Genomic DNA, 17994 nt, shown 5'->3' with positions numbered 1-17994 from the left:
ATCACTTGAATATTCCAAAATTGCTCTCTCCTGGAACAAGTTGAAAAAAACTATTATCTCTTTGAACTCCTGTTTTCATTTCTTTTGGATATGTACCCCAAAGTGGAATTTCTGGATCATGTGGTAGTTCTATTTTTAACTCGCTGAGTTTTCTCTGTACTATTTTCCATAGTTGCTGAAATAAGTTGTATTCCCACCAACAGTGTACAGGGTTCCTTTTTTGCACATCCTCACCAACACTTGTTATTTCTTGTCTTCTTGGTGATAGCCAAGTGATACGTGGACTCCCATGTTTATTGCAGCATTACTCACAATAACCAAGATATGGACAAAATCTAAGTGTCCATCAACAGAGGCATGAATAAAGAAGTTGTGATATATGTATATATATATGCGCACAATGGAATATTATTCTTGAATATATATAATCTGAATTATGAGCAAAAGGGAAATCCTGCCATTTGCAACAACATGGATAGACCTTGAGGGCATTATGTTAAGTGAAATAAATCAGACAGATAAAGAAAAATACCATATATGTGGAATCTAAAAAAGCCAAACTCATAAAAACCAAGAGTAGAATGATGGTTACCAGAGGCTAGGGGATGGGGGAATTGGGGAGATGTTGTTTAAGAGTACAAACTAGGAACTAGTAGATAAATAAGTTCTGGAGAGCTAATGCACAGAATAGTGATTACAGTTAACAATATTGTATTATAAACTTCAAGGTTACTAAGAAACTAGATCTTAATTGTCCCCACCACAAAAAACAAATGATAATTATGTAATATAATAGAGGTGTTAGCTAACACTACAATGGTAAGCATATCGCAATATATGAACGTATTAAATCAACATGTTGTACACCTTAAACTTACACGATGTTGTATGTCAATTATACTTCATTTAAAAAAATCATTATCAAATCCGTCTTCTTTTTTCCGCTTTTTTGAGATTCCATTGAATCTACTCTTCACATTGGAAAAGTAGATTTTCTTCAGATAAATTATACTTCGATTATTTTACTGGTCTCTTTTACAGCTATAAAATAGAACTGAACTTCTTTTGCTGCTCCATCACACAAAAACTACTGGAGGGATTGTCATAAAAAATGGAGGGTAAGTTTGGAGTCATCCAAATTAAAAAAAAAGGCTTTATAGTAGTCTTTTTTTTTTTTTTTGCTTTTCGCATTTTTTTATTGAATATATTTGACATAACCTATGTAAATTTAAGGTGTACAACTGTTAATTTTATACATTTATATATTGTAATATGATTGCTGTTGTAGTGATATTTAGCACCTCTATCATATTACATAATTATCCTTCCGTTTAATGGTTGGGGTAAGTTTTAGTCTCTTAGCAAGGCTGATGATTGTAGTACAATATTGTTGTTGGCTTTATAGTAGTCTTAAAATTCACTGGGCCTGGAGTGTTGGGAAACCTTGAGTAATTATCCCCTTAGAGCAGTTGGAACTGAATTAAAAAGAAGACCATGGGAACGTCCACCAGTAGGGGCACAGCATAAGTATTTGAATCTTATGGAAAGAGAAGATAAAGAATGGTTGCCAATCAGAAAGCACAAGGGCAGATTCTCTGATGTGTGATTGAGCTGCTACTCACATGGGCAACTCCATGAAACCTGCTTTGATGAAGCAGATGCACCAGGTTCTATGTTGCTATGTTTCTGAGAGGGTGTGCCTGCTACATGGTGTATGTCCCTGATCATGTCAATATGTGCCTCACCTGGATAAGCCTCGTGAAGTGGCTCAAAAACAACAACGCCTGTGTGTGTGTGTGTGTGCGTGTGTGTGTATTATTTTGAGCTTTACCAAGCACTACACCAGTCACTTGGTCGTAGTATATGTTCTCTAAAACTCCTAAACTAATCACACTATCATAGCAGTTTGGAAACGTGCAGGAAAACAAAAACCACAGAATCTGAGAATTGTAGATGTTGAAAGGATCTGGGTAATGAGCACCAACCCCTTCCCTTTGCAGAGGAGAACACTGAGGTCCAGATTATGTATTTTGGCCCGAGTGATGGATGAACTTAAAAGTGTAAAGTAAATATATGAAAATAATATCTAAAATTTTAAGGTGTTCAGAGCATATGTAGATATAAATCATCTCATTTTATTTTCACAACAGACTTTGGGTTAGGCAGAATAGCAATTAGCATTAGTCCCATTTAACAGGTGAGGAGGGTGATATTCAAAGAGTCCTAATGATGCCTTACCCAAAGGCATACCACTAGAACACAGGACTCAATCCTGGTCTTCACTCTCCAGACACTACAGACTTTCTACTCTGCCACACTTCATATGGGGAATGGAAGGCAAAGGTGAATATGCATGCCACTTGATGGAAGTCGGGGAGAAGAAATAGAGGAAGGTCATCGGGTACATCTCTAGTTAAGATTAACTCTAATCTCTGGCTGTCTGAGTCTATATGTGGTCTGAATACGTAGCTGGCACTACACACATATATTAGAAATGGTTTTCTTCTTGACTTTTCAAATTCCACCAGTCTGTACACTAGCTCACACTAACAATTCTGATGCACGGCTTTCGAATCTCGTTCTTCCTTTTCTATTCTGACCTTGACTCCTCTTTGCTGGTTGCCATCCAGTCCAGCCAGCAGCAACAGTATCAAGTGAATCCAACATCCCACCCAACATGTGCCCAAATCTGTGAGCTCTCCATGAGCTATGAGATGAACTGCTTCATAGGGGCTGAGTTAACAAAGGTTTACTTTGAGAAGCAATAAAACAGCAGATATGGAGTGGGAATCTATATTCAGGTACTTGAGTCTCTATTCAGAGCTTGCAATGGATTTTTAATTGGTTGGTTTTTCTAAAAGGTCAAGATATTAACAGTTGAGATCTTTTCTTAATTTTTAGGATTTTTTTAATGCATATTTAGAAAAACACAGGTGCTTAACACATTTTGTCCAGTTAAATGGGCCTCTGTGATCTGAAATTGGCATAGGCAGGTGGCTGCCAGGTCTGCACTACTTTGGGAAATGGATGTATTTCTCCTTTACCGGCTCTCCATGGGAAGGGAAAGGGGAAGGGGGGCGGAAATGCTGACAGACAACAGCAGGGTGATTCTGTGCTCAGCGTCTTGTCTTAGTGGTATACCCAAGCTGCAAGATTTATAACCTCCTTGTTACAATGCATCAGCTTCAACACTTTCAGTGAAGTCTTCAATAACTTCGATGACATCTTGCTGAGGGGTTTTGTCATTAAAAGCCTAAAGCTGGTCATTAACAAACCTTCTTGGCAATCATCTACCGCTGTGCTAACTCAGGCATGGATCTGACTGGAAAGTTGGGCTGGCTCAGAAACTTTCCAGAAGGCTGCGTTTTTTTGTTTTTTTTTTTTTTTCTTCTATGTGGGATATATTTCTTTAGGGAAAGAAAATACAGTTCCCAATCATTTAATCATTTATTTCTCATTATCCGTTGACTACCTCTTCCCTGATAGACACAACCAAAATCAACGAACATGTGTAGAACACCTACTATCTGACAGAAATGGTGCTCAGGGCTGAAGATATAATTATGAAAAAGACACAGCTGTAGCTCTCAGAGGGTTCACAGACCGCCCCCCCCAAAAATGAGCCATCATTTACAGAATCCTTGGTAATATGCCAAAAAAACACACAAAATACAAAAATACATACATACAAAAATACAAAAAACTCTGCACTTAGGCTTTATAAGCATTATCTTGTTCATTTGTCACCACTCTTTGGAAGATAGAGTGGCTATTAATATTCTCATTTTAAAAATTAGACGGCTGAAGTGTTGTCTGTTTAAGAATTTTCTTAAAATTATTGAGCTTGTAAGTGGCAGAACCAGGTTTCAAACCCATGTCTTGTCTGACTTTAAACCTGTTCATGTCCTCCAGACAACAAGATTGAGCCAGGAAGAAGGCAAAGGCCATGGCATTATAGTTTGAGGAAAGATCACGAGCCAAGTAAAAGGCAGGCACATGCTGGGTAGGTGTGAGGAACAGGTTGATCACGGGCTCAGATCCCCTTTCAGGAGAATTTAGGTCATGGGTGGAGTATTTCCCATTAGGAATAACCTCCCCTGGCTTACATACTTCCTCACCTCTCCAGCAACATTCAGATTATAGAGGTATCCATTTGTGTGTGTTTACGTATGAACTTAAACTCGCCTGCTGGCTCTGGAGCAGCAAGAACTGGTATAAATTTTATGAACGTAATAAAGATTCATATGATGTGAGAAAAGCTTAACTCTTTGAAGATCACTCCTTCTGGAACTTATACAAAAATTTATGTGGCAGAGCAATTCCAGTTCCCCAGTTGCTTGACAGTTGTTTCTGCTGCCAATGATTTGATTTTCACCTAATCTGGCAACCTCTCCAATGGAAATAACGAATGAAGGGAGGTCGTTGCTGCTTTCTTCTCCACAGGATGCAATGGTAAATAGCCAGAGGGCCAATGTTACAACACTCATTCAGAGGTACCCCAAAAGAATGATAGAGAAACCTGCAGACTTGGGGGATTATTCTGCTGTAACTTAAGAGACATGGTGGGGAGGAATGAAAAGAAGTCTTGGGATGACATTTTTTAAATAACAAATTGGGGTGATAAATATATTCTTGAGTGAACATTTTATGATAATAATTATTACCATTGGTTGAGGACCTACTATGTGCCAGGCATTTGCTAGGGCGTTTTACGCAATAGCTCACTAAATGGAATCTTTCCACCGACCCTGCCAGGGAAAGTGTTATCCCATTTTTATAAGTGAATAAACTAAGGGTTTGGGAGGTTGAACAATTTGCCAGATGCCCCTCAGTGAATAATTTGCAGAGCTGGAATGCAAGCCTAGTTATATGTTATTTCAGGTTTTTGGTGTCTCCACTGTGTTTCTTTTCTCTTATCTATATCTACATTAATTAAAACACAACCTATTTAAAGGCGTTTAAATAATGCAATGATTAAAAAGGCATTAGCTGATTTTTTTCTTGAAATGGCATTTTTCCTCTTTTTTCTTTCCTTTCCCAAAAAGAAATAGAAACATTAGCTTACTTTTTACTGCTCTATTAAACGCTGTGGGATTTTGCCTGAAGCGATCAGTAAGACCTCCAGGTGGACGCCATTGATCCAACTATAGTGTCATTATGTGCCTGTCTGTAGGCGTGATGGTGGAGGGAAGGCTTTGTTCATGGGAATCACAAAGCCATCATCCGACTTCCTCGGTTCTGGCAGGCTCTCACCTGCAGCGCTTCCCATGAATGTCTTCCTTGGCCTGTTATTACTTTTAAGTGTTCACAAGGTGCTTTTTACTAGTAAAGCTCTCGCCAATCAGGATCATCAGCATTAACTTGGAAGAGTCTCAGGAAATCGATTAGTAAATTCTGCTCTGCTCCTCTGAGGAGAGGCAGGATATGGAGTGCCTGGGCTTTGTCCAAGGTCATAGGACCTGTGGGCTCTTGCAGAGGAAGCAGAATCTATGCAAGCCCAGAGTACCAAAGGTGAGGAAAGGTTCTGTGCGGTGGGACAAGCAAGCAGCCTGAGTCAGAAAGCCCTGGACTCACAGATCTTATCAAACACCAAAATAGTAGTAATAACAATAATACCGACATTCTGCTTTGTTTCAGGAAATATTACTTAGTAACTCTGTGATCTTGAGCAAACGACTTAGCCTCTTCAATACTCAGTCTGTAAAATAGGAGCAATGACCTCATCCCACTGTTTTGAAAATGAAATAAGATGATGATATAGATGAAGACTTTTTGTTCCAAGTGATAGAAACCCAATCAGAATCAGATGAAGCAGAAAGAGCACTTAATTACAAGTGAAAGTATTGTCTCTCACGAACATCCTGCAGGTGGGTCTGAGGAAAAACTGAACTTAGAGGCTCAAGTGCTGTCCTGAAGCTCTTCCTGTTTCTTGTCTCCATTTCCCTTGATGCACCTGCAGCTCCCCTTCTCACTGTTCCTAAGCTTACACGGCAGGGCATAGCCACCAATGGCCCACAGAGTTACATCCCTCTGGAACCCAGGCTAAGAGACAGACAATCTGATTGATGCAAGTTCTAAATCCCAGGGAAGAACTGGGATTGGCCCAGCTCATGTCATGTGCCTACATCTAGACCAATCAATTATCTGGAGCAGTAGTTTATTCTACTTACGTGGCTGTCCCTGTGGTAAGCCTGAGGATGGGGGAGGTGGGTATTTCACAGAAGAAATGGGATTAATTATTAGAAAAGAAAGTTTCACCACAGAGGAAATAATTGCCGTCCACTACAACGACAAATGAAAAATCATTATATACCACATCCAGAATAGATACACTTATGTATGGGTTTTTTTTTTTTTTTGGTCAATATGTAGATTTCTGCACATTTTGAAAGGCTATTTTTTAAAAAAAAAAGCAAAACAAACACAGTATTAGGTGTTCCTTACAATGAATATAGATCATCTAATGTTAAGAATCAGAAGAAAACTTAGATTCTGTGAACAATTAATGTTTTAAGTGCATGATACTTTTTCCATCAATTTAAAGACACAATAGAAATTCAACAAGTTGAAAAACAGGATTTTGTTCCTAACCCTATTTTCCTCTCCTGTCCCTCAGAAACCCAAATCTTCTCATATTTTCCACTCTTGCTCTCAGTTACTTTTCGATCTTTAAATTGTCTTAGCTTGTGGGTTCACCATTGAGTTTTTAGTTTTAAAGATCTAAGCGACTGCATAAAGTACCTGCAAGTATTTCAAAGAGCACTGAAATGTCCTTATATGTTAGCACTAAACAAAGCACCAAGCTGGGAATGAAGAAAGCCAATCTCTATTTTTCTCTCTTTTCCCAAAAATACACAGAACAATTTTGGACAAGTCATTTATGGTCCCTTTATCATCCATAAATCTGCCTGATGGTAACTAGCCTACTTGTATCTCAGCGTAAAGCTGGGAACATCAGTGTATTAACTATGAACAACGTCATTTACAGGGAGAAGCGGGGAGGAATCTCAGAAAATTAGAGACTTCCATTTCTTTCCAGAAGGTGTATTCCCAACGAGAGGAAGAATCAGTTTTGTGTGTAATACAAAAGAATTATTTCACTTGGATCAAATTGTAGGAATCCTATTGCCCTCTGCCAATAAATTCCAGACCTGAGTGAAGGATTGAGTCAATATATTTCAGGTTTTGGAAAGAAACCACTATGTCACTTTCCAGAATTCCTTCTGGCTGATTCCAGTATATTACCAATTAATTTCTGAATGAATAATTCCAGGACCTTTCAAATAGAATGATGAGACATAAGTGTACCTATCATGGTAAGGGAGGAAATTGAAAGTCTCATTTTGCATTGGATTTTGGTGCTATGAGATTATTCCTACATAGGGAGGAGAAATTAAATTTACGAAGCAACGATGTTCCAAGTGGTAGCAAAAAGGGGGAAATTAACTCGTGTAGAAATGTGTGTTATCAGTTAAACATTATTCCTTCACATTTGTTTTCAAATATGAAAAGAATTCCGTGGGGGAAAAGCAGTTACCATAATAATAATATTGTCTTGAAACAAAATTCACATATTCTTTTTTTTTTAAGATTTTATTTATTTATTTATTTTCCCCCCAAAGCCCCAGTAGATAGTTGTATGTCACAGCTGCACATCCTTCTAGTTGCTGTATGTGGGACGCAGCCTCAGCATGGCCGGAGAAGCGGTGTGTTGGTGCGCGCCCGGGATCCGAACCCAGGCCGCCAGCCGCGGAGCGCGAGCACTTAACCGCTAAGCCACGGGGCCGGCCCACAAAATTCACATATTCTATATGACAAAAAAACTGTTCCCAACTGGGCTGCTTTGTTACAGCTTAAACGAAACACACATTGATCAAAGAGTGATACCACTTTAAAGTTTATTGCACAAATGCTTAATTTTGGTCCTTTAAAAATTCTATCAATTCATATCTTGGTAGGTAGGATATTAAAATATGCAAATAAGCATGCTATAGTTGGTCAGTGCTAATCCTTTTGTAATAACTAATGCTCTCTCCCAACAGCTACTCTATTCATGTCACCTTCACCCAGGAGTCACAAAATGCTGCTTTTTTGCTTGATTAAATTTTGGGAGGTTGAAGCTAGGCCAAAATCTCAGCTTCCTCTTTCCCACATATTTTTTCTCCTCTTTCTTAATTACGTGGCTTTACACTGATTTACATGAATTTCAGCTTTCAAAATCATTGGTCTTTGCTGAATGCAAATAGACACATGGGAAAATTACATTAAGTTTGCACAATTGATCTTTCATCATTTCAAATGGTACCTTTGAACAGTTCCTGAAACGTCTCTCTGTAAGACTCCCAGCGCTGAGTGTCATCAAGAGACACGGGGTCACGCTGGGGAAACCCATTCTCAGTGATGTAAATTACAGGGTTGTTATAAGTATCCTGGAACAAGAGAGCAGAAGTTTTATTCCAAACAGATGTAAAAAAAAAAAAGGAGTCATAAAATCAGGTGCATTACCTTCGCTCTTCTCTAAGCTACAACTCCAAACCTAGTTTTCATAAAATTGCGCTGACCCTATTAACTTAATTTTCCATGCACTGACACTTTATGACTAACAATGGAAAAGCAAAACTGTGCAAATGTCCATGAAGACAGTCAAATGACTCTTATTATAATGAGAAGACAGAAATACCTTTCTTCCATCAGCATCTGCTGATTGTCACTGCTCCTTAACCCCTTGGTCCCACCAGCAGCCACACTCTCTATCGCTCCACAGTGGGGGTCCTGAAAACTGATACCTTGAAATTCTAATTTCAGCTATCTGGATGTCATCCAGAAGAACAGAGACCCAAAAAGGATCCAGCTATTTCAACCCTTAATATGCCTTTTAATAATCACAGTCGTGGCACCAGCCTGAAAAACACATCCCAGCTACTCCTATGGCCACAACTGACTTTAACAGTGCATTCTAACTTTGACCATGGTTTTGAAGCCCTTTATCAGCTGGTTACCCTTTTTCCACTTAAATCCTAATCTTCTCTTCCCAGGCCAACAAATGTATATGCTATTGCCTAAAATCATTCTTTTTTCAGGTTCTTATACACACGTACATATATGTCTGCCTGTCTTCCTATCGTACATCCTATTTGGATGTACACGGACACAAACAAATTGTGCATTTACCTTAATGTATTTCAGTAGTTTACGTATTCCCCATGGCACCACGTAGAGCCAATACAGACTTATCCAAGATGGGTCTGTAAGAATTTCAGTCTCCACATCCTGGAAAACACCCAGTTCTCCTTTCTTGTTCTCCTGGTATTTGACTAAGCGACTCGTATAATATTGCACAGCAAAGAAATCAGCAGTGCCTTTGATCATTCTCTTCTCTTCTTCTGTAAATTCTGGAAGTCTTGATGATGGATAGCCTTGCTTTTTACTCATGGAAGCAACCTGGGACTTGACAACTTCAGGATAATCACCATCAATAAATATGGGTTTAGCAAAGAAATCCAAGCAGAAAGCGATGGCTCTTTTAGCAGCTTCTTGGTCAGACACTGAGTTGGGATCTGCTGGTTCCACCCAGCCAGCAAAAATTGATAGAGACACCATACCCTTCTGCTCTTTTCGAAATAAGGAATCGTAGCTGTGCCAGGATCTAGCATGAGCTTTAATCATATTATGAGCTGCCTGGTAACCTCCAGTTCCTAAGTGAGGTACACCAGGAGGAAATAGACCAAGATCATACGCTATCAGGGCCAAACAATTAGGCTCATTTATGGTGATCCACTGCTTCACTCGATCCCCGAATGTACTGAAGCAAAACTGGGCATATTTGTCAAAGGATTCAATGATTGCCTCTGACAACCAACCTCCTTGGTCTTCTAACGCCTGAGGCAGATCAAAGTGGTAGAGGGTCACTATGGGTATAACCCCATTTGCTAACAAATCATCAATGATCTTGTTGTAATAGTCAATTCCTAGGAGAAAAGAAAAAGAAAGTATGAGAAGAAAAGTTATTTTTAGTATAATGACAATAAATAAGGATCAGGAGAGGATAGGGAATAATTTCCAAAATAACTTTTATTCACAATAAAGTCTATTACTTCCTACGCATAGTCAATTAAAGGCTGGGAGGAAACATGAAGAATTCCAAAGAGGACTGCTGATCAGAGAGTGGGCGTATGATGGGTTGACACTATTGTGGAAGACGTGTGTTCTGAAAGGGATACATTTGGGGAAGTGGCTGTCACACAACTTTGTTATTGTCACACTTATCGACATTATTTGATTTGTTTGTATGCTTGATTTGTCTCTTAACCCCACTAGAATACAAGCCTCATGATAGCAGGGGCCTTGCCTATTTAATTCACTTCTGGATCCCGCAAATCCTGGAACAGTACCAGAAATTTAGTAGATAATAAATACTTGTTGAATGAATAAAAGGATTCCAATGGTATTAAATATAAAGTAAAGGAATTGAACCAGATGACTGTCCTAGTGCTTCTCCAGACCCATCAGTCTCACAAGTTTAGGAAAGGAGACCCACTGAGCCTGAACAAGAGCTCAGCACCTATCCCAGAATGTGGGTTGCAAGGGCAGTTAGCCAGAGGCTTGGCACACTAAGAAATTCTCTGCTGGAGTGTTTGCTCTAAAATTCTGACACAGTCCATGAGAACACACAGCCACCCCTGGCTCTCAGCTGATTGTCCCAGCACTGCATGCATGCGAGAGAGAACTTTCGGGATTGCAGCAGAGTTCAGAAGACTGTTATTAAGTTCGTTGCTCTGCCTCAGAAACCAGGGCCAAGAAGATGTTGAGTCCAACCTAATAATGACTCTTTACTGAGAAGAGACTTTCTGAAGTGAGGCTGATATTAGTACTTCATGTGATTTTTATGTCCAAGAGTAAGGAGGAGACATAAGCCTCGAAGAGAGATGCTGTCCTCTCCTTTGAGAGATTGTTTCCTGAACAATAATTGTAAATTTATATGTAGAATTGTGTTGCATTCAAAGTTTCCCTAGGTGTAGAGTCCCTTTCCTTTTTGTAACTTAGTATCCTCCAATTTTAAAAAATAATATTCAAACTTTTGCATGTGTTCATTCATCCAATCATTCATTTATTCATTCTTTAAATACACGTTTATAGAAAAGCTACTATGCGTATGTGCTGGACTTACAAACATTAGTGAGATAAACACCCTCCTTGTCCTTAGGGAGCTGAAGTTTTGGTAAAGACCACAGATAAATTAATAAACAATTACAATACAGTATTACTAGTAAAGATAAAGTACAGAATACTCTTTAAACATATGATAAGTAGTATCCCTCCCAAACTCAGCACATTTGAAAATCTTTTCTGAAAGCAATGTAGCATAATGGCTTCAAAAGTGAACTGTGGCGCCAGGCTACCTAAATTCTATCCCAACTCCTTCAACTCTGTCTCAGTGACCTTGGGCAAGTGACTTTATCTCTCTGAATTATCTTTCCCCATCTATAAAATGTGGATAATAGTACAAACCTACTTCAATAATTATTGTGAGAATTTAATGAGTTGATAAACTGAATATGCTTAGAACAGTTCTCGGCATAAGGTAAGGGCTCAGTACAGGTTAGCTATCATTCTAATAATTATTATTGTTATCATTGTCATTAGTGACATCTAGGCTGATACTCAAAAAATGAATGCAAATTACTCACATAAGGCAAGGAGGAAAGAGTGATCCAGGAAGAGAAAAGGAGAAACAAACATGCAACAGACCAAAGGAGGTATGGAGATAGCCAAAGACCACCCCACGGTGAACAGTCTATTTATTCAGAGCTTGCTACAGCAAGGGAGTCAGCCATCATCACTTGCATTTGGCAGATACTCAAAGGCTGTCGGGGAAGAGGGAAAGCTTTATAGTGAAAAAAGATGGGAGGGAGAAGACTTCAGGTATGTTGTGATTGGAGGCTGTTGGATAGGGCAGCTGGAGGTGAAGTAGAAGCAGGGCATTCTGTGTAAGTGGTTTGGGGAGCACGTTTGGCTTCCTCTGGTTGGTCTTGAGTTGGACACAGGAGGCAGGGGAGGAAAAAGTGGAGAAGTTGGCAGTTTTTGACCAAGTTCGGACTATTCTGGGGCAATTGCTTGCAAAGGTTATGGTTTAGCTTCCTGAATTTCTTATGTGGGTCAGAGTTTTATTGTCATATATTGTCATATATGGTCTCTTCTTTTAGAAGAGAATGGCTCTTTCTCGGAAATGAAAGTTCAGTGTGAAAAGAGTAGAAAGCTGAGAAGAGGAATAAGAATGGTAAGGGGTGAGCAGGGTAAGAAGAAACCAAATTACGCAAGGTCATGTGTTGTCTGTAAGAGGGGATATTTTTAACAACAGCTCATTTATTTTGCAAACTGGAACATAATGTGAATCATGCCTACCATCTCCATACTTGGAAGACCCATTTGTAAGTCCTTACTCTCTGGTAGAGGGAATAAGCTCCCCCCACCAAAGACGTCCATACCCTAATCAATGGAACATGTGAATATGATACTTTATATAACAAAATGGACTTTGCAGATGTGATTAAGGTTAAGGATCTTGAGATGGAAAGATTTCTCTAGATTGTTCAGGTAGGCCCAAGCTAACCAAATGAGGGCTTAGAAGTAAAAGAGGATGGCGGAAGAGTAGGTAGGAAAAAGGCAACAACAGAAGAGGCACAAGAGATCGCAGCATGAGAAGGACTCAACCTATTATTGCTGGCTTTGAAGATGCAGGAAGGGAGTCACGAGCCAAGGAATGCAGGTGGCCTCTAGAAGCTGAAAATGGTCCTCAGCTGACAACCATCAAGGACATGAGGACTTGAGTCCTACAGCCACGAGAAACTGAATTCTGCCAACAATCTGAATGAGCTAAGAAACACTCTCCCCTAATCCTTCAGAAATAAATGCAGCCCTAGAGGCACCTTGGTGAGACCCATGTCAGACTTCTGCCCCACATAACTTTAAGGTAATAAATTTGTGTTGTTTAAGTAGCTAAACTTGTAAAAGTTTGTTGCAGCAGCAGTAGAAAGCTAATACACTCACAAAAATTTATAAACTTTCCTTTTCTCTCTCAGTGAAAAAGCATTCCACCGTCCCATCTCTGAGCCTCTGTAAGCCCACAGTTCCTCATTTGTAAAATGGAATATCTAGAGATGGTATGATGGAATCACCTTAGTATTGACATGTGTTAAGGTTTTCATAGCCAACTCCTTCCATTGGCTTTGAATATAAAAATAATATCAGCTTTCATTTATTGCATTCATACTATATGTACTTGATGTCGCGCATTTTGTTTAATCCTAGTGCTAAACCCAAGAGGTGGGCATTTTTATTCTCAAAAGACATGAGAAAACTGAGACTCAGAGAGAGTGAGTGCCAGACTTAAGGTGACAATGTTGTCAAATGGCACAGATAACATTTAAACCCAGTCTGTCTCACTACAAAGACTGAACTGTTCCCACCATGACATTCCACTTTCCACATTTACTAATGTTTCGGAACCAGAAACATGGTAACTCTGTTTCACCAGCCTTAACAATTACCTACTCTGGAGCTGATTTATAATATCAGATTTTTTTTTCATTTTTGGAGGAATCGATGATTTATCTCTTGTAAGCATCATTAGATATGGCACAATCGTTAATGATGGCAACGTAATTCAAACAACATGATAATCCTCAGTTGAACTGAAGATAAAAAAAATTTTAAGTAAAATTTTTTCTCACTCATCAGCACGACAGAGCGACAAAGCATTGCATAATTAAGATTTAATATCCCAGAACTGAGTGTTTTACTTCTGGTTTGTACAGTTTATTTGGTGCTGCAATGAGACTTTTCCATGATCCATTGAGGTAAAGTTTTTAAGAACAAAGCTCCAGAGTCAGACAATTCAGTCAAAAGACCATGGACATATCATTTGGCCTCTCTACACCCAATCTGCCTCATCTGTAAAAGAGGAATATTAATAGCGCCAGCTCATGAGTGTTACAGTGAATGAGAACAAATCATCAAAGTGTTCTTTAGCTTTATCAAATTGGTACAATTCAGGGTATCTAATTCTATGGATAAATGTGTATTTTTAAATGATCATCTGTTACCAATCAAGGGATCTCGAAACTTTGAGAGATCATTTGGACCCTGTTCTGCACCTTGATATTTAGGACAGGATTGATTATTTTAAGTATTGAAAATTCCATAGTCTTCTTTCATAGTTACTACCACCTTCCCTGTTTCAATTAAGCCCATTTCTTCATATTTGACCTTTGAAAATATGAAGCATATTTGAGTCAAAGGTCTTTTGGGTAAAGGTGTTTTGGAAAAGAAACCCACTCAGATTAACTCAAATACTATAAAGGTGGCATAAGGGGCAGGTGGCTGGTTTGTGTGGGATGCAGTGGGCATTATTTGAAGTGACAGATAGATATCAGATACCCAATGACAGAAAATAATTGCAACTGGAAATTGAAGGACTTGCAGCTGGGAGCTGAGAAATCTTTGCCTCTCAGGAAAGACTGGTTTCTCCCACCCCAACTTCACTCAACATCTACTCCATTTCTCTCCTTCTCGCAGAACCAGTTTTCTTTATGCACCCAATTTTCTATGGTCTCTAAATGGCCATCTCATCTGCTAAAGATAATGCACAGCCCTAGTGCCAACCACCAACCAACTCAGTCTCTCAGCTCCTCAATTCCAAACATCCTTGAGAAAGGAAGAGAATTGGGCAAGATTATCTTTTTGAGGTTATACAAATTACATGTCACAGATAAAGAAGTATTTCCCTCGTCCAGCCAGCTGTGGCCAGGAGTGGAGTAGGATTATGTAGAACAAAGAAATGGAGACATTCCCTTAGAATAGGATGTAGCTGAAACTTGCAAAGATGATGTCTCCATACGGAAAATAAACTGGAATTCTCCTAGTCAAACTATAAATGTCTTAAAGTAGAACTAATTTTGATCGAGTGCCTACCATGCGTCAAATATATGATAACTCTCTAGGTTCATTCCTCTCTAGACTCCCACCACCAACTTCTTTCCTTGCCCTAGGATCTCTTGGCACACTGTCTATATTAGTTTCCTGTTGTTGCTGTAACAAATTGCTGCAAACTTAGTGGCTTAAACCAAAACAAATTTATTATCTTATAGTTCTGGGCATCACATATCCAAAATAGTTCTTACTGAGCTAAAATCAAGATGTCAGCAGAGCTGCATCCATTCTGGAGGCTCTCAAGAAGAATCCATTTCCTTGCATTTTCCAGCTTCTAGAGGCTGCCTGCATTCGTTGGCTCATGGCTCTTTCCTGTTTTCAAAGCCAGCAGTGTAACATCTTCTCTTCTTTCTGCCTCTGCTTCAATTCTTAGATTTTCTCTCTCTGACTATGATCCTCTTGTCTCCCTCACATAAGGACTCGAGTGATTACATTAGGACCACCCAGATAATTCAAGATAATCTCCCCATCTCAAGATCCTTAACTTAATCACCTCTATAAAATCCCTTTTACCATGAAAGATAATATATTCAATTTCTAAGAATTAGGACGTGGACATCTTTGGGGGACCCTTATTCAGCCTGCCACACTTAACTACCATTCCTGCTAAGTGTCCTCATATTTTAAATCTTAAAGTGAATAAGAAATTCTGCATAAACATTCTTTTTTATTTATTTCCAATACTTGGGTCTCCCACTAATCATCTGAAACTTATCTTTGTGGCAGATATGAAAATGCACTTGAACAGTTGATAAATACAGAAATATGTGATTTCCGCTGCGAGATCCATCTCTTCTCGTTAAACCTCGAAAACATCACATTCGAAAGAGAAAGGCTGTGTAACAATTCCATTTTGTAAAATGTTCCTCCAGTTTGGGAACACAGGATTTTACAAGTTTCCAAATGTCCTCTTATCAAGCTTTAAAATAGGGAGTCAAACACGAAAAAGGGCATTCCTTGGAAAAGATTGTGGCAAGGATTTTCTAATTTTTTACATGCTCTTTGAGAAAATGTTTAAACAGAAAAAACAAATGATGGCCTTTCTAAGTTAAAACCGTTCCAATTGCTTCAACGGGTCACTGCACTAGAGTGAGCAACTGCTTATTGAAATTCTGCCTACTGGAAGCACCTCCAGTGCCCTCTTGTTCATGGAAAAGTCTGTAATATTAATCAGCTATGGCTTTACAAAAGCTGAGGCCGAACGCTAAAAGCTCAGCGCTGGGGGCAAGTGATCCCCACGTGAGATTCACAAGAGTGATTTCCTCACATTGTTCAGGTGGCCCCAGTGACTCCAGCTCCACCACCAGCCCCCTCCAGCTTTTCGGTTTCCCCACTCTCGGGTAACTGATCTACAGGGTGCCCCATGAACTTCTGTATATCTTAAGTTGGCTTTAAATAGCTTGATATGTTGACATATTGGTACACGTCCATAACCCTTTATCTGAAAATCTTGGCAGCAAATGTGTTCAGAATTTTGGGATTTTAGAAAGGAAACACAGAGTAAATACCATATATTAAGCTTAATACCCTCCATAGGTCTGGGTCAGTATCCCTTAACATTTCCGCAGTAAAACAGATAAATATTCTCACCAAGTAGAATAAACTGAGATGATAAAAAACTTTCACATCAATTCAGGTCAGCTTTTGCTGCCAAATTAGTTTTAGAACTAAACTTGCTAAAAGGGATTCAGTATTCAAAGCCTCTTGGATTTTAGAATTTCAGATAAGGGATTATGGACATATATTATGAGTTGGTGGGTTGTTTGTTTGTTTGTTTAATTCTTCTGTTGTTTAACATCCAAATAGAAGCTCAGTGAAAATTCCAAACTTCTAGAATCATGGACTAGAACAGTGGAAATGGTTTTATTGATACAGTGCCTCCACTTCATTTTACCAACAGGGAAATTGTAACACAGAGAGTACATGTGGTTTGGTGAGATTGTAAATAGCTCTAGCCTAGATACTAGGTTGTTGAAGTCAGACAGACCCAGGTTGAACTCAACCCCAACTAAATTTGTCATCCTGGCAAGTTTACGCCCAGGTTATACCCTAGGTTACCATTATTCTCTCTGTTTCGAGCAGCCCCTCACTCATAGGACTGTTAGGAGCATTACATCAGCAAAAGCAGGTGCAGTGCTGCGTACAGTGAACCGCACACACCACATGCTCGATAAAATGCAAACATTACTTCCCTGAGAGTGATTTTTATGATTGTTATAGACCTAATTCAATTAAATTCAGTAAATGTGTACTGAATTTCTCCCTGCCAGGCACTGGACTAGGTTTCAGGGGTGAACGGGCAGAATTATCTGCCCGTTACACTGTAAACATTTCAAGGGATTTTCTTATATCTATGTTATGAGTACCTAGCACAGTCCCTAACACACAGTAGACAATACATGTTTGTTGAATTGAATTAAACTCAAGGTTCTCACAGTCTAACAGGGGATATAATAATGTGAGAAATACCTTAAGAGTTTTACAAAGTGCTATGGGAATAGAAAAAAGCCTTCTTCTGTCTTGGAATATTGGAAGACTCTAAAGAAGAGGAAACATTTGTGCTAGTCCTTAAGGGGAAGATGGACATTCAGCAGGTATAGTTGGGAGTTAAGGAAAGGCCATTCCAGGCAGGAGGAAGAGCTTAAGAAAATTCCTCCAAAGGTGGTAAATTGCATAGTATGTTTAATAAGTAGCAGGCTACATGCTTAGGGAATTGCATGGAGGAATTGTATGGATCACATGCATGGGAGGATTCAGCCTCTAATACTTAAGAGGTGAGTTAAGACTAAGTGAAATAAAATCTAGAATGTTATATGAAGGAGTGTAGACCGTACATTGAGGCTTGGAATGACTTAAAAAAATTCTATCTTGCTTTGTTTCTAGCAGGAGATGATGCAAGCCCACATGATTTGGACAAAGCTTTAGGGACATTGCTGTGGTGGCATTTTGTACAGGATTAAAGGACAGAGAAAGAGAATGAAAGTAAGTAGACTTGTCAAGGATATC

General features: G+C 39.1%; 1 protein-coding gene across 1 annotated transcript in view; it reads right to left on the bottom strand.

Moving 5' to 3' along the window:
• Positions 1 to 17994, bottom strand: part of LOC101395770 (cytosolic beta-glucosidase) — a 104477-nt gene that overhangs the window by 49869 nt on the left and 36614 nt on the right. The window contains exons 3-4 of the mRNA XM_004432315.3: positions 9172 to 9968; positions 8306 to 8429 (exon numbers count right to left, since the gene is read on the bottom strand). Coding sequence (XP_004432372.1) covers positions 8306 to 8429; positions 9172 to 9968 — 921 coding nt within the window. The remainder of the gene's footprint in view (positions 1 to 8305; positions 8430 to 9171; positions 9969 to 17994) is intronic.

The sequence above is a fragment of the Ceratotherium simum genome, chromosome 8, assembly GCF_057802395.1.
Source record: "Ceratotherium simum simum isolate JZ-2026a chromosome 8, ASM5780239v1, whole genome shotgun sequence".
Lineage (NCBI taxonomy): Eukaryota > Metazoa > Chordata > Mammalia > Perissodactyla > Rhinocerotidae > Ceratotherium > Ceratotherium simum.
The sequence above is the reverse complement of the archived record's forward strand: the minus strand, read 5'-3'. Positions and strand labels throughout refer to the sequence as shown.